Source organism: Anolis sagrei, chromosome X (genome assembly GCF_037176765.1).
Source record: "Anolis sagrei isolate rAnoSag1 chromosome X, rAnoSag1.mat, whole genome shotgun sequence".
Classification (NCBI taxonomy): domain Eukaryota; kingdom Metazoa; phylum Chordata; class Lepidosauria; order Squamata; family Dactyloidae; genus Anolis; species Anolis sagrei.
Window position 1 is genome coordinate 74,208,007 of NC_090034.1, and position 26,554 is coordinate 74,234,560.

The 26,554-nt window shown below is 42.5% G+C and overlaps 1 protein-coding gene across 1 annotated transcript; it reads right to left on the reverse strand.

Annotated features, from left to right (window-relative positions):
• Positions 1 to 3,861: 3,861 nt before the first annotated feature.
• PDIK1L (PDLIM1 interacting kinase 1 like) lies at positions 3,862 to 19,538 on the reverse strand. The gene is made up of 3 exons (XM_060784463.2): positions 19,420 to 19,538; positions 9,532 to 9,833; positions 3,862 to 7,414 (listed from the first exon to the last, which is right to left on the reverse strand). Exons 2-3 carry the CDS (start codon positions 9,814 to 9,816, stop codon positions 6,674 to 6,676), a joined length of 1,026 nt encoding a protein of 341 aa, XP_060640446.1. The 5' UTR covers positions 9,817 to 9,833; positions 19,420 to 19,538; the 3' UTR covers positions 3,862 to 6,673.
• Positions 19,539 to 26,554: the final 7,016 nt, after the last annotated feature.

The window sequence follows — 26,554 nt, forward strand, 5'->3', positions numbered from 1 at the left end:
AGGGTGCAAAAAATCCCAGGGCCTGATAGCAAGTTCACACACAGACTAGTCAGTCCCGAGAAATGCTCCGCACCATCCTCACATCTTCCTTTGAAGCAGATCAAGATGGTTCAAAGCTCAAATTGGCAAATGTTGGCACAGATTTTGATCTGAGTAGTGCTGGGGAACACAGTGTGGCTTCTACGTAAGGCAGTGCTTCCAAGGTGTGGCCTCAGCGACTGAACTTCCCCCTCAGACAAAGTTTATCTGGCTAACCACAGAAAGTAACCGCCTTTCATTACTCTGCAGTTTTCGAGAGCGAAAAGCGGATTGGCTGGCACTGATGGAAGAGCACCATTTGAAATGCATTTCGAAAGCAAACACAACCAAAACAAGGAGAAGGGGGAAATAACTTCTCAACCCTAACCACACAAAGCCCAGAGTACACAAAAGGAAGGGCTTTGAAGCAAGGGCAGGCAGGGTGTGTTTGTATATGGCAAGTCTTGGCAGCTGATGCACACAGGCATGGGATTTAGGCAGCATCTGAATCTCAAGAAAATGAATAATCTTACAAAATTCAGGCCACACCTCTTTGTCGCCCTATGACAGTGTTTCTCAACCTGGGGGTCGGGACCCCTGAGGGGGTTGTGAGGGAATGTCACAGGGGTCATAGAATCATAGAATCAAAGAGTTGGAAGAGACCTCATGGCCCATAAAGTCCAACCCCCTGTCAAGAAACAGGAATTTTGCATTCAAATCACCCCTGACAGATGGTCATCCAGCCTCTGTTTAAAAGCTTCCAAAGAAGGAGCCTCCACCACACTCTGGGGCAGAGAGTTCCACTACTGAACAGCTCTCACAGTCAGGAAGTTCTTCCTCATGTTCAGATGGAATCTCCTTTCTTGTAGTTTGAAGCCATTGTTTCGCGTCCTAGTCTCAAGGGAAGCAGAAAACAAGCTTGCTCCCTCCTCCCTGTGGCTTCCTCTCACATATTTATACATGGCTATCATATCCCCTCTCAGCCTTCTATTCTTCAGGCTAAACATGCCCAGCTCCTTAAGCCACTCCTCATAGGGCTTGTTCTCCAGACCCTTGATCATTTCAGTCACCCTCCTCTGGACACATTCCAGCTTGTCAATATCTCTCTTCAATTGTGGTGCCCAGAATTGGACACAATATTCCAGGTGTGGTCTAACCAGAGCGGAATAGAGGGGTAGCATTACTTCCCTAGATCTAGACACTATGCTCCTATTGATGCAGGCCAAAATCCCTGCATCAATAGGAGCATAGTGTCTAGTGTCTAACTTGTATGCAGAACACATTGTGCGATGTGCGGGGCTTGATGAATGCAAGGCTGGGGTTAAGATTGCTGGAAGAAACATTAACCACCTCAGATATGCAGATGACACCACTCTGATGGCCGAAAGCAAGGAGGAGCTGAGGAGCCTTCTAATCAAGGTGAAAGAAGAAAGCGCAAAAGCTGGGTTGCAGCTAAACATAAAAAAAAACCAAGATTATGGCAACAAGAATGATTGACAACTGGAAAATAGAGGGAGAAACTGTGGAGGCCGTGAGACTTTGTATTTCTAGGCGCAAAGATTACTGCAGATGCAGACTGTAGCCAGGAAATCAGAAGACGCTTACTTCTTGGGAGGAGAGCAATGTCCAGTCTCGATAAAATAGTAAAGAGTAGAGACATCAGACTGGCAACAAAGATCCGCCTAGTCAAAGCCATGGTATTCCCTGTAGTCACCTATGGATGTGAGAGCTGGACCTTAGGGAAGGCTGAGCGAAGAAAGATAGATGCTTTTGAGCTGTGGTGCTGGAGGAAAGTGCTGAGAGTGCCTTGGACTGCGAGAAGATCCAACCAGTCCATCCTCCAGGAAATAAAGCCCGACGGCTCATTGGAGGGAAGGATACTAGAGACAAAGTTGAAGTACTTTGGCCACATCATGAGGAGATAGCAAAGCCTAGAGAAGACAATTATGCTGGGGAAAGTGGAAGGCAAAAGGAAGAGGGGCCAACCAAGGGCAAGATGGATGGATGGCAGTGACTGGACTGACCTTGAAGGAGCTGGGGGTGGTGACGGCCGACAGGGAGCTCTGGTGTGGGCTGGTCCATGAGGTCACGAAGAGTCGGAGGCGACTGAACGAATGAACAACAAGGCTAAAGCCAACACTTTGAATTGTGCCCAGTAGCAAGCTGGCAGCTGGTGGAGCTGGCGCAACAGAGGAGTTGTATGCTCCCAAATGGTGTAGCTACATGGTAGAATAGATGCAGCTTGATCCCACTCGAACAGACATGATGCTTGATGCTATGGAATCCCGAGTTGTCGTTTTATAAAGTCTTCAACCTTCACTGCTAAAGAATACAGGCACCTAAAGGGCATTTTCCTAGCTGGCTCATCTTTGCTCATAGAAAGTCGCTTTCATTAATTTGCCCAGAAATGAAAATAGAAGGCAAACTCAGATGAACATCCATAACAAAGCTATGGCAATAAATCACACAAAATTGCAATGGAGACAAAGACATTTGAAAATTTATCAATACAGGTTATCAATATGGAAATTATATCTAACATCAAAAAGATTAGAGAATATAAATAAAAACTATTCAAAAAAATTGCTGGAGAGGATGCCAAGAATCAGGGACATATATACATATGTGGTGGCAATGTAAATATGTAAGTAATTTTGGGGGGAAAGTTTTAGAGGATATAATGAACATTAAAATAGAAGTCCTGGTATGGCGTTATTATCATGATATAATAATAAACAACTTTATTTATTTGTCGTGTCAGGGCAACCAGTTACTTATATTACATTTCTAACGGAACAAAGCAAACAAAAAACAACTGAAAAAAGAGGATAAAGATGCAATAAAAAACTTATTAAAAATAGCAAAATTGCTTACAGCAAGAAAGTGGAAAAGGGAAAGAAATATACAAATAGAGGAGTGGTATTTATTTACAACATATAAATGTCGTAAATAAATAAATATAAGGAAGTATGGAAATTGGCAATAAATGATAAGCTCGATTAAAAGTTAAACGAGGGATATGGGAAAAAAGTGATTCTGATGATGAAAATTTATTGAAAATGGTTCAAAAAGAAAGATTGAGAATTACCTCCGTGACAGGAATTGAAATTTTGAACGGATGATCTATATGGCCATCTGTCAGAGGTGCTTTGAATGCAATTTTCCTGCTTCTTGATAAGGGGTTGGACTGGATGGCCGCTGAGGTCTCTTCCAACTCTATGATTCTAAAGCAGTGGCTCAGGAGGAGGGAAGCACGGTGGTGAGGGATAGAAAATATGTAGAAGCATAAAATAACAGTACATGACAAAGTTAATGTATGGTAGATTGTATTGAATATTATGTTTCTGCTGTAAAACAAACGATGGATAACAAATGTATTAAATTATGATAAAATAAAAGAAAAAAAGAAACCCCTGGTGGCACAGTGGGCTAAACCACCGAGTTGCTGAACTTGCTGATTGCAGGTTCAAATCTGGGGAGCGGTGTGAGCTCCTGATGTTAGCCCCAGCTTCTGACAACCTAGCAGTTCAAAAACATGCAAATGTGAGTAGATCAATAGGTACCACTCTGGCGAGAAGGTAACAGCGCTCCATGCAGTCATGCTGGCCACATGACCTTGGAGGTATCTACAGACAACACCGGCTCTTTGGTTTAGAAACTGAGATGAGCACCAACCCCCCAGATTCGGACACGACTGGACTTAATGTCAGGGGAAAACCTTCACCTAACCTTAAAGAAAAATATTTTTTTAAAACTGTAATGGGAAATAAAGTTATATTGTAATGAAAGACAAACACGTAGCTCTGTAAAACAACAACAAAACACTACACTTAAACTTGAGGATTTCGTTCAATTCAGACTTTATTCTTTTCTAAAAAGGCATGAACTTAATAAATTACACAACCAACCACCCCCCCCCCCCCCTTTAATAAATTCTTCACAAAATAGAGTTTACAATTTGTAAGGAAAAACTTTGAAAGTTTGCTTTCCGAAGTGCTGATGAGCATCGCAACTTTCGTTACGCTGGTGGATTGTTTTGTAGCTGCTACAATAAGTGTTGATTTCAGAGATTTTACAGGAACCCCAAAAAACCCTAAGCAACAACAAAAATCACACGCACACACACAGATCTCAGAGACAGTTATTCAATGGAGAAGGAATGGAATCATTAAGTTAGCATTCAATGCCAAAAGGCAAAGCACCATGAAGGGAGGTGACCTGGGGAAGCCTCCCCAACTTTAAAAACCAAGAAACCAGTGCACTTTTGGCATTAAGAATTTTACTGTGCAATAAATATGTATTTAAATACTCCAAGTTTTTGCACTATTATGTAAGAAGAATCTGAATTGCAAGAAATAGCACACAGTAATCCGATTAGATAGGTTTTTTTGAATCATCAATGACTGCCAATCTCTTACAGCTCATATGCTTTTGTTTGACATGCATATTACGGAAACTGCTGAATGCCAGGATATCCTTTACAACTGCCTTTCTACTCACTACATAATCTTGTCTCTAAAGGCACACTGGTGCTTTAAAGAGTAAGGAGCATATTTACCTAGCCTTACTTTTGCTGTCAAAGGACGGGCATGACACTGGGAAGCCAGCCAGAGACATGCCAATTGATAGCAGTTGACATTCCCCTTTGTGAAACTATAGGTTGTTAGTCAGATTTCATTAAATCTTCAAAAAGGCTTTAAATCTAAATGTTTCCTGAAGGTCTTATAAATGGTTCACTTTGCAACCCTTGGAGATCTGGAAGTACGTCCGACAGATCGCCTAAGATTTGCTGTTGGGTCAAAAGATAATGGGTTGCTCTGTATAACTATATAGTGAGCAAAGGGATATGTGATTCTTTTTTAAGTCACTTGAAAGGCATCTTCTTCAATATGGGTATTTCTATTAGAAATAAAACCAACACATTTTCTCATTGTAATCATATAAGGACGACAGTGTATGTTCAGTTCCAGTGCACTTGATGAGAAAACAAAGGTCAGTTCACCTTCTGTTATGAAGGCTGTAGCTGATAGCATCAGAACTATTTTAACCTAAACATTGAATCCATTTTCAACAACAAATGAACACACACATTGTTTTGTCTTCCGCTACAGGAGTTCCCTATTTACTCCTGAATCAGAGTTTTGCTCCTGTCTGCAGCCAAGCAGAAACAAACTGAAAAGTGCAACTCCTTTTATCCCAGACACAGAGAGCAAGGTGCAAAATTCACACCAGGAACTTGGAGGAGGGGAAGGCTTCTTAGTACTTCAGAGCAGAAGCCAGGAAAGAGTAATAGCTTCAGGGGGAAAACATACTAGCAGGAGCACAAAAATGCCACGATGGATGAGAAAAGGGCACACGGACCATATCACCTCCATACCCTGCTCTTTGTGCTTGGGGCGGCAGAATTGTGTGTTCTGTATCTATTGTCAATAATTTAAGGGGGGGGGGGGACTCAGCGCAGAACAACAAGTGCAATTATTTTGTGCAGAAACACTCACCCACCTAAATTGGCAATATTTTATCAGTAAAGAATCTGGGGGATTCAATGATACACAAAGGTTTCAGAATCTATTTCCTTTCCAATGGAAATGAAACAAGTATTCTGTCATAAAGAGCACTACTACCAAGCAACCGAAATAACATCTACTAAAAGGAAGGGCAACAGTTAACACAACTAGCCTCTATGCCAGGACAACAAATAAGATGGGGCGTACTTGCAAAGGTTTCCACAGAACACTGAGATTTCTTTACTATGATTTACATTTATTTTTTTAAGTCATCAAGTAAGTACTCTGAATTAAATAATGCTGAAACAGGGATATTTAGAGATTATGGTCTAACAAAGAGCTGCTCAACTGCCTAGAAAAACGAAGCCAAAAGGATAATGACCTAACCAAGGTGCTGGCATTCAACAACTGGAATATGCCATCATACTGTAGCCTTCCAGCCTAAGAGATTCTCTCCACAGGAGCCCAACATTTGAATCAGAGGTTCCCTTTCATAGAATCAAAGAGTTGGAAGAGACCTCTTGGGCCACTCAGTCCAACCCCCTGCCAAGAAGCAGGAATATTTGAATCTCATTTGTTTGCCACATTTTATGCCACCATGTTTTTTCCTCTTTAGATGAAATGACACACTGGTAATATACTAGGGGTTCATGGATGAGTGACGGTCACCCAAATTCTATACGAGACAAGATAAATAATGGGCATATTTTGACCATATGGAAAATGGAGGGAGTCAAGTCACCCATACTGACATAAATATATACACATTTGTTCTACAAAGCTGAATGATTTGCATTGCCAGCATACAAATCTTTTCTTCTGTGGGCATTCCAAACTTGCAGCAGGAAACTGGAATGTACAAAATATTCCATAAGGTACTCCTCGAAAGCAGCCACTTAACCTGCCACATTTCCTGGCCAGGTGGATATTACAATGGCAGTGGCTTAGAAATAATACATACGTGGGTAATGAAACCAGAATGGCTACCTTAAGCTTAGTTTACAAAACTCAAGAGAAATGCGATGGGAAAAGATAAACATGAAACCCTGACATGTTACATTTGTCTCAGTCTGGTTTTTACCTCCACAAATTGCTGCACCATTGTTACAGACATAACTCTGTCACGACAGGGAAAAGTACATTGGAGGTCACGTGTCCCAACTGCTGTCTTTAAAAGCAATTTTGACTAACCGGAGTTCTAATTCAAAAGCATCTGGGCGGTCTTGTGGGTTAGCAGCAAGCATTTCCTTAATGAGCTGTTTCATGCGAGCATTCATTGTCTTTTTTTTAACAGGAATGTGCAGTTCCATTTTCGGATTTTCTAGCAACGCTTCTCCGACAGGCACAATCTCGGTCCCTTGCCTGACATAGCTTCCCAGCAGCTCTTTCTTTGTCTCCGTGTCTATGAAAGTGATCCTTTCCAACATTGCCCAAATTATAATCCCCAAGGCAAAGATATCTGCTTTCGCTGTATAATGGCCTTCCCAAACTTCAGGGGCCATATAGAAGTCTGTGCCACACGCTGTAGAAAGAAAACACTTGTTGACGTTCACGGGTTCTTCAGGGTTTTGTCCTGAAGCAGAGCAAACCTTGCTTAGTCCAAAATCTGCTACTTTCAAAGTAGGTTCTAAGTCACTAGCATCTGTCCTGCTCTGGGAAATCAAGATGTTGTCAGGTTTGAGGTCACGGTGGATTATCTGGTTTTTGTGCAGGAAAGCCAGGGCACTGCTGAGCTGAAGCATAAAGCTGGTATTGGTCTTCCGGTTTGGCTTTCGGGATAGGAGGTATTCGTTCATATCGCCGCCGTCACAGAAATCCATCACAAACCAAAGGTAGTAGGCGCTTCTGGGATCAAAGGCAATTTCACCTTTCAAAGAAGTCTCCACAAGCTGTAACATAGAACATTTCATAGATATGTTCAGCAATTGGGATTCAAGTGAGAAAGCAGATGAATAAACAAAACCTCAATGTTTCATATTTTAGTGTACATATTAGAATTATTCCTGCTGCACTCAAGTTAATTTCTACTTTAAGAAATATTTTCAAGAGACATTCACTGACAGTATGCATCAACAGCCATCATCACGTCCATTCAACCAACCCCTTCAATGAGAACATAGGCTAAGTTCAAATGCTACATCATACCATAGATTCTACTAAATGTTGTGTAGAATTCAAACCATGGTTCGAAATTCCAGACATACGATCAAATAAAGGTAGATGCTCATTTTCCATCTGCTCAGCATTATATGGTGCAAATAACCTCAGAGGTCGCGGTTGTAATTACTTCATAAATCCACTTCAAACCATGGCCTCTATTTTGCAGGATAAGAACTATGGGGTAAATTGATAAACACTGTCCTTAGCCATGGTTTAATGACAATACCACTGAATGGTTTGATTTTTCCCTTTGCTAATGAAAATGAATTAACACAAAACTAAAGCACACAGTTGTCTCCAACTATATGCCATCAACTAATCTAACAAAATGATCAATCTGCACAATTACAGAAAATTAGAGACTCTCACTGTTATTATCAAGTGTTCCCAATTTACCAGGCATTAACTGTTGATGCATATAGATCCCTTAGCACAGTGGTTCTCAACCTGTGGGTCCCCAGGTGTTTTGGCCTACAACTCCCAGAAATCCCAGCCAGTTTACCAGCTGTTAGGATTTCTGGAAGTTGAAGGCCAAAACACTTTATCTGTCCGGACGTGTCTCTCCCTATGAACTATCAAGGACTTTAAGATCATCTGGGGAGGCTCTGCTCTCAGTCCCACCACCATCACAGTCACGTTTGGTGGGGATGAAAGACAGGGCCTTCTCCATGGTGGCCCCTTGGCTGTGGAACTCCCTCCCTAAAGAGGTTTGATCTGCCCCCTCCCTCCTGACTTTTTGCAAGTCACTTAAGACTTGACTGTGGGAGAAAGCATTCACAGAATAGACAGTTTTTATTGGATTAGATGAGATTGTATGGACCACATTTTTTGGACTGATTTGGAGCACGTTTTAAACTTGGCTAACTGTTTTTAAATGTATATTTATTATCATTTTATGTAATTGTGTATTTTATTTGTGTTTTTATATTGTTGGAAGCCGCCCTGAGTCCCTCTTTGGAGGTCGAGAATAGGACCGGATACAAATGTTCTAAATAAAACATCTGGGGATGCACAGGTTGAGAACCACTGCACTTAGCAGCTATTTGCAAATAACTGTGAAAATTATGCAGCATGCTCAATTTGCTATTCTGGCTACAAAAAAAAAAAACAAACCCCACAAAATTTTGTTCGTGATGTCAAAATAAGGGGAAGATATTTCAGAAGATGGAAATATGGAAGAATGCTTTAAATATTATGTTTGTGAGAGGAACTTTTGTTTATAATTATAGCTATCTATTCTTTCTTTTCTTTTTCAAGTGCTGTTACACAATCATGCCTTGAAGTAGTGAACTGTACATGTAACATTTTATTACTACTGATCATACCATTTCTTGGTATAGTTATGAGTTTCCCTTGCAAAATCTCTTGAAAGGCTTAGCAAGGTTTCTTTACCCAGGATGGGCCTGAAAGTAGCAGTGTTCTTATCACATAAAGCATCTGGACAAACTGCTGATACTTCTCGGTCTTTGGTGCAACATTATCTATTGTTTTTGAGTGCTTGCTTAGCTCCCTAAACCTAGTTCCTCTTTCAGGCACAGATGACATTAGAAAGTTGTCTTTCCAATTGTACACATATCAAATTGACTCTGCTGAGATCAAGCACCTGCCTTACTTTTGCTTTACTTGTTTTCCATGAAGATTCATATTTACTGGCATGATTTTTCTGAAATCATCTAGAGTTTCTAAAACTAAAGAAACACAGTAAAGCAACATATTCCTTCCTAAGCAGCACTTTGACACATGCAAACCTCAATTCTCCTTTCCTCTGCTTTATAAATGAAAAGCTGATCATTATCTTTTATTTCTAAAACATTATGTCAACTCTGCTTCAATCAATCCCATTTACCTGTAAATAAAGTGAGGAGTTGGAACCATGGGACATCTTTTGCACCATACCGTCTTTTTGCAAGATGCATTCCTCCAGATGGATAACATTTGGATGTTGACTCTTGATGCTGCTAAGTGCCCAAAACTCACGCAGGGCTAGTTCTACATTCTCTGGAGCATGGCACCGAATCTTCTTCACTGCAACACGGGCAGAGGTTTTCCTCACTACTGCTTCATACACCACACCATAGCTGCCATGACCAACCTCCCGTATTAGATCGTACTTTGGCTGGCTACTCACCATCTTCAAGGTCAAGGTATCTAAAAAATAAAAAAGAACAAACCCCCAACATAAATAAGATTTTGCGAATGAATTGCTATGATGTTCATTACAAAGGTATCTTACATGGACCAGGTTAAAGACTGTGTATAATCTTGTTCAAACGATACGGTGTGATGATGTTTCCGTGTGTCTTAGAAAAATTCCATCAGGTTGGCACACATGAAAATCAAATTCCTTTTAGTGAAGATGTCACTACTTTGCACAGAAAGCATATGATTCTTCCTCTGGCTCACTTTGAAGCAGGGCTTGAAAACAAAGTTGCCAAATCTTTTTTTCATTGACTGATTATAGCAGGGGTCCTCAAACTTTTTAAACAGAGGGCCGGGTCACGGTCCCTCAAACTGTTGGAGGGCCGGATTATAATTTGAAAAATCTATATAAATAAAAATGTAATGTTCGTTTGTGGGATTAACATAACTCAAAAACCACTGGACGAATTGACACCAAATTTGGACAAAATACATCTATCAGGCCAACAAGTGACTATCACTCATAAAAACACTGAAAAACACAGCGGAAGAGACTTAAAAAGCAACATCCCCCCAAAAATACATTACAATACTTGCGCAAAACCATATATATATATATACACAAACACACACATCTATGCATATACACACACAAAACGCATACACAGAAAGGGGGAAAGAAGGAAGGAAAGAAAGAAGGAGGGAGAGAAGGAGGCAAAGAAGGAGGGAAGGAGAGAAAGAAGGAAAGAAAGAAAGAAAGAAGGGTAGAGAAGGAAGGTGAGAAGGAGGGAGAGAAAGAGAAAGAAAGAGGGAAAGAAGGGGGGAAGGAGAGAAAGAAGGGTAGAGAAGAAAGGAGAGAAATAAAGAGGGAAAGAAGAAGGGAAGGAGGAGGGAGGGAAGGAAAGAAAGAAGGGTAGAGAATGAAGGAAGGGGAGAAGGAGGGAGAGAAAGAGAGAAAGAAAGAGGGAAAGAAAGGGGAAGGAGAGAAAGAAGGAAAGAAAGAAGGGTAGAGAAGGAAGGAAGGAGAGAAGGAAAGAGGGAAAGAAGAAGGGAAGAAGGAGGGAAGGAAACAGAAGGGTAGAGAATGAAGGAATGGGAGAAGGAGGGAGAGAAAGAGAGAAAGAAAGAGGGAAAGAGGGGGAAAAAGAAGGGGGAGGAAAGAAAGAAAGAAAGAAAGAAAGAAGGGTAGAGAAGGAGGGAAGGAGAGAAGGAAAGAGGGAAAGAAGGAGGGAAGGAAAGAAAGAAAGGTAGAGGATGAAGGAGAGAAGGAGGGAGAGAAAGAGAGAGAAAAAAGGAAAGAAGAAGGGGAAAAAGGAGGGAAGGAGAGAAAGAAAGAAAGAAAGAAAGAAAGAAGGGTAGAGATTGAAGGAAGGAGAGAAGGAGGGAGGGAGAGGGAAAGAAGGAGGGAAGGAGAAAAGGAAAGAAAGAAAGGTAAAGAAGGAAGGAGAGAAGGAACGAAAAAGAGAAAGAGGGTGGGAAGGAAGGAAAGAGACAAGGAAGGATGGAACCAAAGAGAGAACATCAGGAGAGAATGCTTTTGGAACACAGCCATACAGCCCAAAATCAAAGATGATGTCTGTGTGTGTGAGTGAAGGGAGGGGGTTCTTGCCCAGCAGAGGAGGAGGAGGAGGGTCTTGGCGGGTGCTTCACTGGTGGAAGGAGACCCCTCCCTCCCTCGCTCGCTCCCTCCGCCCTGACCCCCTTCCTCTGCTCCTTGCCTTGCCTTGCCTTGCAGGGAAGCCCATGGAGTCCCCGTTCTGACAGGCAGAGGCTCGGGAGGCGCACCATGCCTGGGACGCGGCTGCTGCTCCGCCTGGCTTTGCTCTGCGGATGCACGCAGCTCGTGGCCCCTTCCCAAAGGCAGAAAAGCTGGCTTGACCCAGGGAGGAGGAGGAGGATGAAGCGGCCCCGAAGCTGCTTCACCCGCAGCCTCCCCCACCTTCTCCACACCCTGCGGGCCGGATAAATGCCCTCGGGGGGCCGGATCCGGCCCCCGGGCCTTAGTTTGGGGACCCCTGGATTATAGAATACAACCGCAGACTATTATTTCAATGCTGATGCAACTGCTTACATTACTATCATTTTTTTCAAATTTCTATGTTTTTCATTTTGCATAGTACATTGAGGTGCCCTTCTACCAAAAATACAGCAAAGAAATACACAGAAAACAGCAAATACATCAGCATCAAAATGCTGCAAATGGGCATTATGCCTCATTTTGTGATGACCATCCAATTGCAAGTCACCATGCATGCCTTTTCTGATACCAGTGGGTGCTGAACATGTAGTAATTTCAGATTACATTACGCAGGACTACTTATATACCCATATATTGCATTTCCAGCTCTGATCGTTTAACACAAAAGTTTCTGTTTTTCCAACAACAATTTATCAACTACCTTTCAGAAACAGAGTGATCAGATATTAAAGACAAGAAATAAAGTAAAAAACTACAAAACGGAAACTATCTTGCATACAAGTAGGAAATAAATAATAATGCTTTTTTGTATTTCAGACAAGAACAAATGCAGGGGAAGGTACATTTTAACCTTCACACTAGAAAAGGCTTGGTTTGAGACCTATCGGCAGGAATCAATCAAGCCAGCAACAAATGCTGCTGAATCTAAGGAAAGCAGGTAAAAGCAGCTGTCAGAAATATGGCAGATAACAGAACACTGTATTAGATCACTCATATGAAAACCTGACTATCAAGTTCTATTGGGTAACCTATAGACAGGTGACTCCTGGAAATCTTAATGTACTGAATTTCAGAGTCAGTAAAATACCTTTGTTTGTATACAAACAAGCTGGCAACTGCGGAACTAGGATTACAAGTAAACTCTTGCTTTCTCAATCGTTTGTTCAGAGCCTTCTCCCACATCTGTCTGTATACTCTGAAGATGCAACATTGTTCACTATGCATATTTAGTCTATGCATAGTACTAAAGCATATTCATCAGATATATCTATTTAACTGGTAAAATATCAGGTTTTTAAATTTATACTTTGGATTCTAGAAACCCAAGTATCGCTAACACAGCTTTGCTTTTACTATATTATTCTAAAGATAACAATTCATGTTTTCAAGGTGTTCAGTTCCCACAACCTAATAGAACACTATGTAAGCTGATGCATTTTCACTGCTCATTCCATCTCACTTGTAAGGAACAGTTCTTGCATGTAATGCAAGTACAGTACTGCCTGAGTTTTATGTAACAAAAAAAAAAATCAGAGGGAAGAGGCCAAAACTGCTCTATTTTGACTAGTTGTGCTTAAGGAAGGCAGCCAGTGATATACTTGGATCATCTTTAATGATTATTAAAAGGTACAGGAGTCCAATTTCCCTTCTGAAGTTGGCAAAGATGCCACTGCTGCTTACTTTGCAGTTCTATGTTCTCACTGCAGCTGTATGCATACAGAAGCAAGGCAAACTGTATTCAGTAAGAATATCTTTCTCACATCAAGGATGTGCATGTACCTTCAAGCTACCATCTTATGGTGATTGGTGATCACACACATTTCATAGGTTTTTCTTAGACAATGAATACTCGGGGGGGGGGGGGTAGATTCAATCTGAAATGTAATCTACAGCCCTGGTTTCTGTTGGCAGTCTCCTATCCAAGTACTAATCAGAGATAAACCTGCTTAGCTTTTAAGATCAAAAGGATCTGGTGGTTTTAAGGATACACAGATTTAAAACTTCAAATTCACACTTCAAGTTTGTAAACAAACAAGAACAGCTGCCAATGGTACAAAATAGATGATACACCCATAAAATAATCAAGAAATCAGGACTGGCGACAGGTTGTACCAATAAGGTCAAGGAGGAGGTAAACAGTCAGCTTGGCCTTTAACAGTTCTAAGGAAATTAGCAGATGATCCTTTCAATGTATGGGAGTAAGAACAATAGAACAATCAGCTTGATCTATGGTTCTGCAGGGAAGATATAAGAAGTGGGTGAGCCCACTCACCAGCTAAACCCAGTCCCCATCTACACTGCTATGTGACACAGTTTCAGAATGCAGATTAACTGTATTAAACTGGATCATATGAGTCTACAGTACATGATAATATACTGCAGTTCAACTGCATTATATGGCAGCGTAGGTGGAGCCTCACACTCTGGGCCCTTCCACACAGCCATATAACCCAGAATATCTGCTTTGAACTGGGTTATCGGAGTCCATAATGCCGTATATTCAAAGCAGAAAATGTGGGATTTTATTCAGCTGTGTGGAAGGGGCCTCCGAAGCCCGATGAGATTGCCACAGATGACTAACCTACAGTCCTCAGCTGGGAGTCTGTTTTAATTCTGTGTCAAGTACACACTCTTGCCTGTCGGTTTCAAGCCTGTCCAAAAGCGACAGGAAGAGCAGGGCTGTTCTATTTCCAATTCTCTTCCTCCTACCCCATCTTTGTAGACTGCCTTGACTCGGTGTACAGTGCTCTGGGCAATCCTTACCTAAGAGAAACCTATGGAACCCATGGGGTGACAAGACATTTGGAAAGCATACATGTGCGCACACATACACACTCGGTCCTTGGTCAAATTCCCGAGATACCCAGGGCCCTCCCACAGTGCCAGATAATCCAGGTTATCAAAGCAGAAAATCTACATTATTTGATTTGAACTGGATTATTTTAGTCTACAATGCCATATAATCCAGTTTAAAGCAGATAACCTAGATTGTATACAGCGGTGTAGAAGGGATCCCAGAGTCCAGGGAAGGTGCTTCTTTTTGGACAGTTACTCCCAGAGTGCCGCCCCCCCTCCCCGGCAGCATAGGGGGATTCTGGCAGTCCCAAAAGAAGTGCCTTCCCCAAGCCCAGAAAAGCTGACAATGAACAGGAGGTGCTGTAGGCTCCATTTCAGTGGAAGGGATTGGCAGAACTGCCAATCGAGAACCGAGTAAGCCTTGCTTAAGAATTTATTTATGTATTTATTGGCTGCATTTTACCCTGCTCTATTTCCACCCCGAAGGCGACCCAGAGCGGCCTCCAGATTGGCAATAATTCAGTGTCACATTAAATATAAAAACATACAAGTCCAATTTACAATATACATTAACATCATAAAAAGTCATAAAAACAATGACATATAAATACATTACATACACTGTTAAACATTGCACGTAGACCTGAAATCTTAGTCCAGAAGCTATTCCAAACTGCGTTACATTCCATTCACTTCATATCTGCATGTTAACCCTGTGCTACTCCCCAAACGCTTGATCCCAGCCAGGTTTTAACTTTTTTTTCTAAAGGACAAGAGGAAGGGTGCCAACCTGATTTCACTAAGGAGGGGGTTGCACAGTCGAGGGGCCATCACTGAAAGGCCCTGTCCCTTGTCCCCACCAGGCGCACCTGTGAGGGGGTGGGATCGAGAGCAGGGCCTCCCCAGAAGATCTTAGCATTCAGACTGTTTCATAGAGGGAGATACCTAAAGACAGGTAAGCTGGGCCAGAACTGTTTAGGTCTTTATAGGATAAAGCCAGTTAAATTGTGCTTGGTAGCAAATTGGCAGCCAGTGCAACTGAGATAACAGGAGGGTTGTATGCTCCCTGTACTCCACTCTGGTGAGTAATCTCGCTGCCGCCCATTAAAACACTTGAAGCTTCTGAATAGCCTTCAAAGGTAGTCCCACTTAGAACGCACTGCAGTAGTCTATTCGGGATGTAACTAGAGCATGGACTACTGTGGCCAAGTCTGACTTTCCGAGGTATGGGCACAGCTGGCACACAAGTTTTAATTGTGCAAAAGCTCTCCTGGGCACATATTGTACAGGTTTAAAATGTCCATGCTACTACCTGTGAAAGACTTCATCTTTGGAACATTATGAAGCATGCTTAAAACGGACAAGGAAGATGTTGCAATAGACTAGGACACTGGATTTTTTGTTCCGTGTCAGGAGCGACTTGAGAAACTGCAAGTCGCTTCTGGTGTGAGAGAATTGGCCGTCTGCAAGGACGTTGTCCAGGGGGCATCCAGATGTTTTGATGTATTACCATCCTTGTGGGAGGCTTCTGTCATGTTCCCACATGAAAGCTGGAGCTGACAGAGAGAGCCCATCCGTGCTCTACCCGGATTTGAACCTCTGACCTATCGGTCTTCAGTCCTACCGGCATAAAGGTTTAACCCATTGCGCCACTGGGACCTCGTGAATTAATGAACTGATAACAGTAGGGTATAAATATAGCAGACGCCATTTGTTCTGTCTCTTTGCACTTCTCTCTTGAATTGAGACCTTGCGAACAAGTGTTATTGCAATGAATGAAATGTAAATAAAGGTAAGAGCCGCTGTTGAAGCAGAAACAACTGTGTGAAGTCAGTTATTTGGATGATAAGAAGCAAGTTGACCAGCAAATTGCATTGACTGACCAGGAGTACCTCTGTCTTGTCTGGATTCAATTTCAATTTGTTTGCCTTCATCCAGACCATCACAGCTGCAAATAAATACTAATAATAATACTACCCTGCCTCCATCTCCCCAAAGGAACTTGGGGCGGCTTACATAATAAAATAAAATAACACATTAAAATATATAATTGCAACATAAAACAAAATAAAACATCATTATAACAAGATATAAAAACAAAACATCAGCTAACAAACAATGAGTTCTATGATAACAATCAATTTCTGGGTATGAGTGGGAGGACTGGTGCAAGGACAGGTGTGAGGATAGGACTGATGGATAAAGTGTATTGATCACATGACAACAGTGAAAATAGAGGGCAGTATGAGAATAGAACATTATGAATTTAAGTGCAGAACAATAATAAAGTGTTTTCTGCTTCCCTGGAGACTAGGACGCGGAACAACGGCTTCAAACTACAAGAGAGGAGACTCCATCTGAACATGAGGAAGAACTTCCTGACTGTGAGAGACGTTCAGCAGTGGAACTCTCTGCCCCGGAGTGTGGTGGAGGCTCCTTCTTTGGAAGCTTTTAAACAGAGGCTGGATGGCCATCTGTCAGGGGTGATTTGAATGCAATATTCCTGTTTCTTGGCAGGGGGTTGGACTGGATGGCCCATGAGGTCTATTCCAACTCTTTGATTCTATGATTCTATGCATGGACAAGATTTTTGGGGGGTTGTCTAGTCAAAGGCACAGCAGAACAACCACGTCTTTAAAACTTTGCGTAAGGTGGACAGGGTGGGTGCTAGACTATCCTTGGGGAGGGAGTTCCAGAGCCAGGGGGCCACCACCAAGAAGGCCCCCCTCTTGTTCCCACCAACCGTGCCTGAGATGGAGGTGGGAGCAAGAGAAGAGATTCCCCAGATGATCTTTGAGATCGTGCTGGTTCGTAGGGGATGATGCGGTCGTGAAGACTGGAAGGTCGTTTATTTTCCGAGCCCAATTTAAGGTGCAGGTGCTTGCCTACAAAGCCCTAAATGGTTTGGGACCATCCTACCTGCGTGACCGCATCTCCATTTATGAACCCACGCGCTCACTTCATTCATCCGGAAAGGCCCTGCTTGTGATTTCGCCTGCGTCGCAGGCGCGTTTGGTGGGGACGCGAGACAGGGCCTTTTCTGTGGTGGCCCCCCGACTCTGGAACACCCTCCCCAAAGATCTTAGACAGGCCCCTACATTGGCAGTCTTTAGAAAGAACTTGAAGACCTGGCTGTTCCGATGTGCCTTTCCCGATTAGGAAAACTCCAATAACAAGTCCCAGAAGCACTTTATTAGAATTAAGATTGCCGCAAACTGCACTTACCCTTTTAATCCTTACATATCACCTGTCACATCAGCACTTTTAATTCTGTACCCATTACTCTGGCCCGGCCCAGTTTTATTGTGTCTTGGTGTATTGTTTATTGCTTGTTGTTTAATATTGCTTTAACTGTTTTTAATTTGCTTTAGGTTTTGTATTGTGATGTTGTGTTTTGAGGCCTTGGCCTTTGTAAGCCGCATCGAGTTCTTCGGGAGATGCTAGCAGGGTACAAATAAAGTTAATTATATATATATATATATATATATATATATATATATGCTCTGTGCATAATGAGTACCTTAAAAACAAAAGAACCGATGAACGAAATCACACTAAATTTGGCAACAAAACATCTCACAACACAAGGAGTGACCATGACTCAAAAAATTATGATTTTGTCATTTGGGAGTTGTAGTTGCTGCGATTTATAGTTAACCTACAATCAAAGAGCATTCTGAACTCCATCAACGATGGAATTGAACCAAACTTGGCACACAGAACTCCCATGACCAATAGAAAGTACTGGAAGGGTTTGGTGGGCATTGAGTTTGGGAGTTGTAGTTCACCTACACCAGAAAGCATTGTGGACTCAAACAATGATGGATCTGGACCAAACTTGGCACAAGCACTCAATACGCCCAAATATGAACACAGATGGAGTTTGGGGGAAACAGACCTTGACATTTGGGAGTTGTAGTCACTGGGATTCACAGTTCACTTACAATCAAAGAGAATGACAGAATCGGGGCAAACTTACCACACAGAACCCCCTGATCAACAGAAAATACTTAAAGCCATCCAGTCCAACTCCCTTTACCAGGGCAAGAAAAAGGGATCAAAGCCCTCCTGACAAAGAGCCATCCAGCCAGAGATATAGATAGATATGATTCACACAAACAGAGATATAGTATAATAGATTTGAAAGGGATCCCTAAAGAAGGACAATAATATGTTGCATGTTCCAGGGTGGGCAAACCAGACACTCTCCACATCAACGCTGACAAAGAAACAGCAAGAAATACTGTTTACTCACAAACATACAGAAATTACATATATTAGAAACCAACACTTTCTCATTACTTTATTTTCCAGATCAACAGACAGGGCCACAGCAACGCGTGGCAGGGGACAGCTAGTAATAATAATAAAGGTCCCGAACCGTTTAGGGCTTTATAGGTAATCTGCACCTTGTATTGGGAGCGGCAATTTATCGGGAGCCAGTGGAGCTGTTTAAACAGAGGGGTTATCCGCTCCCTGTAATTTGCTCCTGTTAACAAATGCACAAAATACTACATGTGCATAAATAATAACACAAAAGCAGCAACAACATCATATCATCATAAAACCCCAGTGGTTAAAATCAATCAAATGCAACAGTAACTGCAGGAACAAAACAACTGCAATCAATATCAGTCTCATAAAGTGCAAGGTGAAATAATCTCTGGATCCTGGAATATGATCACGAATATGAACCAAGCACCGGTTCAGGACTTGGAAAGGGTGGAAAGAAAACCCTATCACAGGCATGAACCAGCGTGAGCTGGGAGGAATTGTGGGGGTTGAAGTCCAAGGGCTGCCAAGGGACAGGCGGTGTTGCAGGCTCCATTTCGGAGAAGGCGCCAGCAAGGCTTGCCACCAGGGGAAGGCCTCCCCCCCCCCCCCGGTTGCCCCTCTTGGGCCTCCCGCACTCAGGCAGCCGACCAAGCCTCAGACCTCCCTCAGCCCAAGCCTTCTCAGGCCCAAAACACGGACCAGGCCCAGGCTTCTGGGCCTGCCACGCTTCCCAGCCGGCTCCTCGCAGGTCCGGCCCTGCAGGGCTCGCCAAGCCAAGCCAAGCCCGCCCGTGCCCTCCCCCTGTTTCATTCTCTTTCCTTTTACCTCAGAGCCGCCGCGGCGCTCTCTGCTCCCGGCCGCCATTATCAGGCTCCCTTCCCCCCCTTTGACTTCTCCCGGGTTCGCTGTCACACCCCCTTCTGGCACAGGCGGGCGAGCGTGCGCGCGCGCTCCCGCTCTCCCGTCCTGATTGGTTCCTTCAGGGCAAAAGGGGGCGGGGCCTCGGCTTCCCCCCCTGACAAGCCGGGGGAAGCAAGAAAGCAGGCGCGCGCTCGCCCTTCCTGATTGGCCACTTCCAGGCAAGCGGGGGCGGGGCCTCGGCTTCTCCCTGACAAGCCGGGAGTAGCAAGTCTGCACGGAAAAAGGCGCGCTCCTCCTTCCTGATTGGCTACTTCTAGGGGCGAGGAGGAGGAGCCAAGAGAGGAGGCCAGGCGCATGCGCGGCTTCAGCCTAGCCTGTGTCCTAGGGTTTTGTTTCCCTCTGTAATTAAATGTTGTTTAAGAATGGAATTTACTGATTTGCTTGGCTTTTTTCAAAGAGCGATGAAAGAAGAGAATTGAAATCCAAAAGCATGTGGACAATTTCCAAGAAACCATGAAAATGAACAAAATCTGGCTACCAGTATTAAAAAACTCAAAAATTACAACAGCAAAACAACAGAGGGGAAACAAACAGGCACATGAAATCACTCTCAACAGGAGATTCCCCCCAGGCACTTCCAAGCCATTATATGCTAATCAAGGTGATCAGCTGAAACATTCACAGCTAGCCCCAGCAGACAAAAGTCCTTTGTCCCACCCTGGTCATTACACAGATATATAAACCCATTTTTCCTACTTCCAACAGACCTCACTACCTCTGAGGATGCTTGCCATAGATGCAGGTGAAACGTCAGGAGAAATGCCTCTAGAACATGGACAAAATCTGGCTGCCAGTATTAAAAACCTCAAAAATTACAACAGCAAAACAACAGAGGGGAAACAAACAGGCACATAAAATCACTCTCAACAAGAGATTCCCCCCAGGCCCTTCCAAGCCATTGAATGCTAATCAAGGTGATCAGCTGAAACATTCACAGCTAGCCCCAGCAGACAGGGGTCCTTTGTCCCACCCTGGTCATTCCACAGATATATAAGCCCATTTTTCCTACTTCCAACAGACCTCACTACCTCTGAGGATGCTTGCCACAGATGCAGGCGAAACGTCAGGAGAAAAATTGCCTCCAGAACATGGCCATATAGCCAGATTTTGTTCATTTTCATGGTTTCCTCCTTTCTGTTGAAGAGCACATTCTAAGGATTATTTCTGCGTCCACATGCTTGTGATCAATGTGTACGATTTGCGTAAAGTGAAAAAGTATATAATGTACTCCAATTATAAATTGCACAAACCTGCATGATATCCAAATTAGGCTTGCCAGTTTTGGGCAACTGGAAGATGACATTTTACATTTAGAATCTTCCTTTGGGGGGGTTGTTTTTGGCCACTTTCCCCTTTTAATAAATACAAACTTTATTAAGCATGAAAAGATAGAATAAATGGACAGTGCCTTTTGACTGGTAGCATTTAGAGCTTTTGGACCTAGATCCCAACTTAATCCCAGCTAGAGCAGTCCCATTAAATGATGGAACTAACACAACTATTGACTTCCCATGTTCACATTGATCCAGCCACTTCTGTTCCAACTGAGACTAAACGTGTGTTGTGTTTTGTCATTTGGTCCTCCAAGTTCAGTGTCCTGGGGGTGGGTTCATAGGTGGCTGTGGAGCCCTATTCTTTTTTTTTTTTAATAAATTTTTATTGCACATTTTTCAACATAAACATACATTCATACATACATTGTGGTTTGCACGTTATTCGATACAGTATTAATCCCACCAATTATACATAGCGAGCAATCCTAATTTATGCCTGTCTCTACCTATGCAAACCTACAATGTATGTATGAATGTATGTTTATGTTGAAAAATGTGGAGCCCTATTCTTGACCTGCATATTCCAAAGTGAGGGCATTGGTTTCCAGGTGGAAGGCGGTCTCGGTCGGGGTTGGCTTCACACGCCTTTCTCTTGGCACATTTCTCCCTTTCACCCTCCATTCGTGCCTCTTCAAATTCTGCAGCACTGCTGGTCACAGTTGACCTCCTGCTGGAGCGGTCAAGGGCCAGGGCTTCCCAGTTCTCAGTGTCTATGCCAGAGTTTTTAAGGTTGGCTTTGAGCCCATCTTTAAATCTCTTTTCCTGTCCACCAACATCCCGTTTTCCGTTCTTGAGTTCGGAGAAGAGCAACTGCTTTGGGAGATGGTGGTCGGGCATCCGGACAACATGGCCGGTCCAGTGGAGTTGATGTTGGAGGACCATTGCTTCGATGCTGGTGGTCTTTGCTTCTTCCAGCACACTGACGTTTGTCCGCCTGTCTTCCCAAGAGATTTGCAGGATTTTCCGGAAGCAGCGCTGATGGAATCGTTCCAGGAGTTGCATGTGATGCCTGTAGACAGTACACGTTTCACAGGCATATAGCAGGGTTGGGAGGACAATAGCTTTATAGACAAGCACCTTGGTCTCCCTACGGATGTCCCGGTCCTCAAACACTCTCTGCTTCATTGGGAAGAATGCTGTGCTGGCAGAGCTCAGGCGGTATTGTATTTCAGTGTCAATGCGGACTTTGGTGTCATTTACAGCAAGTACAGCCATTAAGATACCCATTTGAATGTAATTCTGGATTAAGCAGCTACAGTCTTTTAGGTAAATTTTGTAGCTCCTGGAGATGCAAAGAAAAAAGGCACATGTTTTTGGAACATGTGCCAGACGAGGGCGCCATAGGTCTTCGGAAATCAAGGTGCTTTTTCTGTCCCAGCCACTAGAAAGAAATGAAGCTAAGCAATGAGACAGATAAAATTGTGATTCATTTTTTACCGGGTCAGTAAATGATGAAAGAGAGAAGGCAGAAAAAAAAGACACAAATTGAACCACTATTAGAGGTATATACAGCCATCCCTCTACATTTGCGATTTTGACTCAAAGATTTGATTATTCATAGATTTTATTAAAACTAGCTTGGGTACTCGGCATTGCTGGGCTTATGTGAAAAAGCCAGTTTTTTAATTGTACAAAATGTATAAGATTGTGGATTAAGTACAACTCACATCATGCCAAGTTAACCCTGAGAAACTCCATCAGTTAGTAGGTTTGGGTGATCAAGGAAAAAATTGGTTCTAAACTCTTTTCGTATATAGGGGGCGCTGGCGATTCAATTTTGAAATGATTTCTGATATTTTCTTGAAAAAAAGATCAGAAATAGCAGAAATCCGAATCGCTTCGTTTGCTTCGTTAATGGAAGGTGCCCCTCCCTCCCTCCAGAATCATTAAGTAATTTTGACAAAGTCAGAAAGCCTAAACAAACAGTTTTAAAATCTCACAGTTTCCCTTCCCTGGTGTGGCCTTCAGGAAGAGCCGTTCTTAGCCATGTCCACCTCGTCCCTCTTCAGCGCAGTTCACCGCCAGCCAGGGAAGGGAAACTGCGAGATTTTAAAACGTGGCCTTCAAGAAGGGAAACCGCGAGGCTTTGCCAAAGTTGCTTAATTGTTCTAAAAATCAATATAACTGTGGGAGACATCTGAAAATAATTCCAAACAATGGATAAGTGGTTTAAATTCAGAATTACTCCTCCCACTATTCCTGCATGGCTCGAAATTGCTTCAAAAGGTAATTTTTCCCGAAATAATTCCGATTTAAGAAGATAACGACTGTACCTACCCATGCCTAGTAGTTAGTTTGTTAAGTTGGGCAGGTTTGAGTCCTCCAGTGTGACTCCATGGTCAGTGTCCTCCAGTGATGCTGGAAGACCTAGGGATTCCTAGAGATAACATCTCTTTTGGAATGTATAGGGTCCTCCAATGTAATTTTATGCTCTGCTTCCAGCAGACATTGACCATACACTCATGCTGGAAGACATAGACATTCTCTGAGACATGTTCTCCCATTTTTTTAAAAAAAATGCAATTTCTTTATTGGCAGTTTTTCACATTCATGAGGGATTCTGTTCCCCTAACTCCAGTGAATATGAAGAGCTGAGTGGACTAGCCAGCAACTTGTTGGTGATTTATGTGCATGCAATCCTTCTTTTGGACTGCAACTATTCTCTTACCTCTACAGTGCAGATGCATCCCTTGATATTTCTTTGCTTCTTTACATTGAAGGACCTGCCATCTGTGCATTGCTCCTTGGAATTTGACTCATGAATGATCCAACAGGCGACAGCCAGGTTACTAACAAGAGCGGCGCTCTAACAAGAGGGAGCAGACAATTCCTCTGTTGCGCCAAATCCACTGGGTGCCAGTTTGCTACCAGAAAAATTCAAAGTGCTGGCTTTAGCCTTTAAAGCCCTAAACAGTTCCAGCCCAGCTTACCCGTCCGAACGTATCTCTCCCTATGAACCAACTAGGAGCTTAAGATTGTCTGGAGAGGCCCTGCTCTTGGTCCTGCCTCCTTCGCAGATGCGATTGGCAGGAACGAGAGACAGGGCCTTCTCAGCGGTGGCCCCTTGGCTATGGAATGCCCTCCCTAGGGATATCAGATCGGCACCCTCCCTCCTAACATTTCGAAAAAGAATTAAAACCTGGCTTTTGCAAATGCAGTGTAACAGATTAATTTAGATTACAGAATGATTGAATGATGCGACAGGAAAATTATTTTAGTAATGAGACGCTGAGGACTTGTGTTTTATGGTTTTTATTGCTTCTACTGCTTTTATATGGTCTATATATGCTAATGTTTTTAATTATTTTTAATATGTTGGTGACATTGATTGCTGATTGTAAACCGCTTCAAGTTGCCTTCGGGCTGAGAGAGGCGGTATATAAGTACGGTAAATAAATAAATAAATAAATAAATAAATAAATAAGGGGGCAGAACCCACAAATCCCTGGCCATACTCAGCAGGAAGAAATAGCCAGAAGCTCTAAAAAGGAAAGTTCCTCAATGGCCTTTCAGCCAGAGAGCTCACCGCTAAACCATTTTGCCAATCACTATCACTAAAACCAGCATACCCCAAATACTTGTTCTACAGATAATATGTAACGGACATATCATGTACTCTACCCGAAACTCTTGGGAGAGGATGAGAACAGTAACGTAACAATGATATTATGTGTGGGAACATTTCACACCATACAATTATCACACTATGATTCTATTTTCACTACTATTGCTACATCCCATGGAATCCCAAGGTTTGTAGATTGGTGGAACATTAGAGCTTTCTTACTGGAAATTCTAAGGATCTTTCTTTAAACTGCAAATTCCAGGATTCCGAAGGTTGGAATCACAGCAGTTTGAATAGTCCTGTATTTGCACAGTGTGACAAGGTCCCACATGAGTGCAATGCCTTGCCTTGCCGAGTTGTTCTTGTTCTATTGCTTCAAGTAGATTCTGAGGTGTGGCAACCCTCTCATGGGCTTTTCTTGGCAAGATGTCATTGAAAGGAGGTTTGCCACTGTTTTCTTTCTTACCCAGCTGCTCATCATGTTGGTTAATGTCTCTCTTTTGGAGTTCATTGGCGACCTATTTTCCTTCATCTGACACATTCATCATGTGCTTATTTCATCATTTAGTTTGTGTAATCACCAAAGCACTTTGTAATCCCAGATCTCTTGCTAGAACTATACAACAGGAGTATAATTTGTATTGGAAAATTTTGTTGGAGTATGCAAGCAATCAGTGAGTGTGTGTGTGTCAACTGCAAAATAAGTTGCATTTATTTATTTTATTTATTTACAGTATTTATATTCCACCCTTCTCACCCCGCAAGGGACTCAGGGCAGATTACAATGTACATATACATGGCAAACATTCAATGCCATAGACACGCAACATAGACAGACACAGAGGCAATTTAACATTCCAGCTTTTCTTGAGGGAAGCTGTCCCTTCATTGACCATTTGTGACACTGATGAAGTACTTCCTCATTTTTTGCATGCTGCTGGAGATTTTTATGGCCTCATAAATTAGTTAAATTTGCCTCCCCGTATAAGTGGTACTTAAATTTCCTACTTGACAGATGCAACTGTCTTTCGGGCTGCAAAAGTCGACAGCAAGCTACACAAAATTGGTCGGAAGCTCACTCCGACCCGGACTGGCTTAGAACTCATAACCTTTCGGTCAGTAGCGAGCTTAATGCAGCTGACTCCCAGCCAGCTGCGCCACAGTCCCGGTGCATGAAGCTGATTGGCCGGGCAATGCACGGGGTCATGGCTGAGCCTGGAACTTTTGGATACTATTGCAATTTTGTTCAGGCTCAAGCTATGCAAGTGCAGAGAGACAGCTGGAAGACAGAAGCAGAGAGAGAAGACTGATTTGCTTCTTGTCTGCTTAAACGAAGGTCTCCAATATGGTCAAAAATACCATTTTAAATATCTCTGAAGGGACATTTAGTGAGTTGGTGCAACTGATCATACTGTACATATGTTGTTCTGAATTAAGAAGAGTAAACTACTTGTTCTTTACTGTTCACCTGCGTAGCCTATTTTCTTTCCCTGGCAAGGCAGTGTGTGGGCTGATCCAATGTGAACTATATGTAGTTTATTTTACATTACGCCACAAATTCTTAATACATCAAGGCAATCATGGTGAATCCTTTGGCCTTCCAGTTGAAACCTATAGTTTCAATCAGCCCTACTTAAAATGACCAATGGTGTTGCTCTGTTGGTTGGAGATGATGGGTACTGTAGTCTGACATTTCTGGTCTATGGCAAGTTTGAAAAGCTTACATTATAATCAGCCTTCCACATTAACTGATGATGGAGACGTAGGATACCCAAAGTGGGAATACTACAAATACATAAACAACACTATTTTATTTACTGTATGTACTTGAATATAAGCCAACTCGAATATAAGCTGAGGCACCTAATTTTACCACAAAAACTGGGAAAACATATTGACTTGAGTATAAGCCTAGGGCGGGAAATGCAGCAACTACTAGTAAATTTCAAAATAAAAATAGATACCAATAAAATTACATTAATTGAGGCATCCACAGGTTAAATGTTTTTCAATATTTACTGTATTTCAAAGAAAAGCAGTAAACTAGCTCTGTAAGTAGAAAAGTAGGGTCAACAAAAATAATATGGTATCAACAATAGCTTTATAATAATGATAATAATTTTAAAATGTCATTTATATC

What these genes read in the sequence shown, in the direction of transcription:
- PDIK1L (XM_060784463.2), bottom strand. Translation starts at nt 9,816, where the DNA reads ATGGTGAGTAGCCAGCCAAAGTACGATCTAATACGGGAGGTTGGTCAT. An exon ending in ACTCCTCACTTTATTTACAG is followed by an intron (nt 7,415 to 9,531) that starts GTAAATGGGATT and finishes TCTATGTTACAG; the next exon opens with CTTGTGGAGACTTCTTTGAA.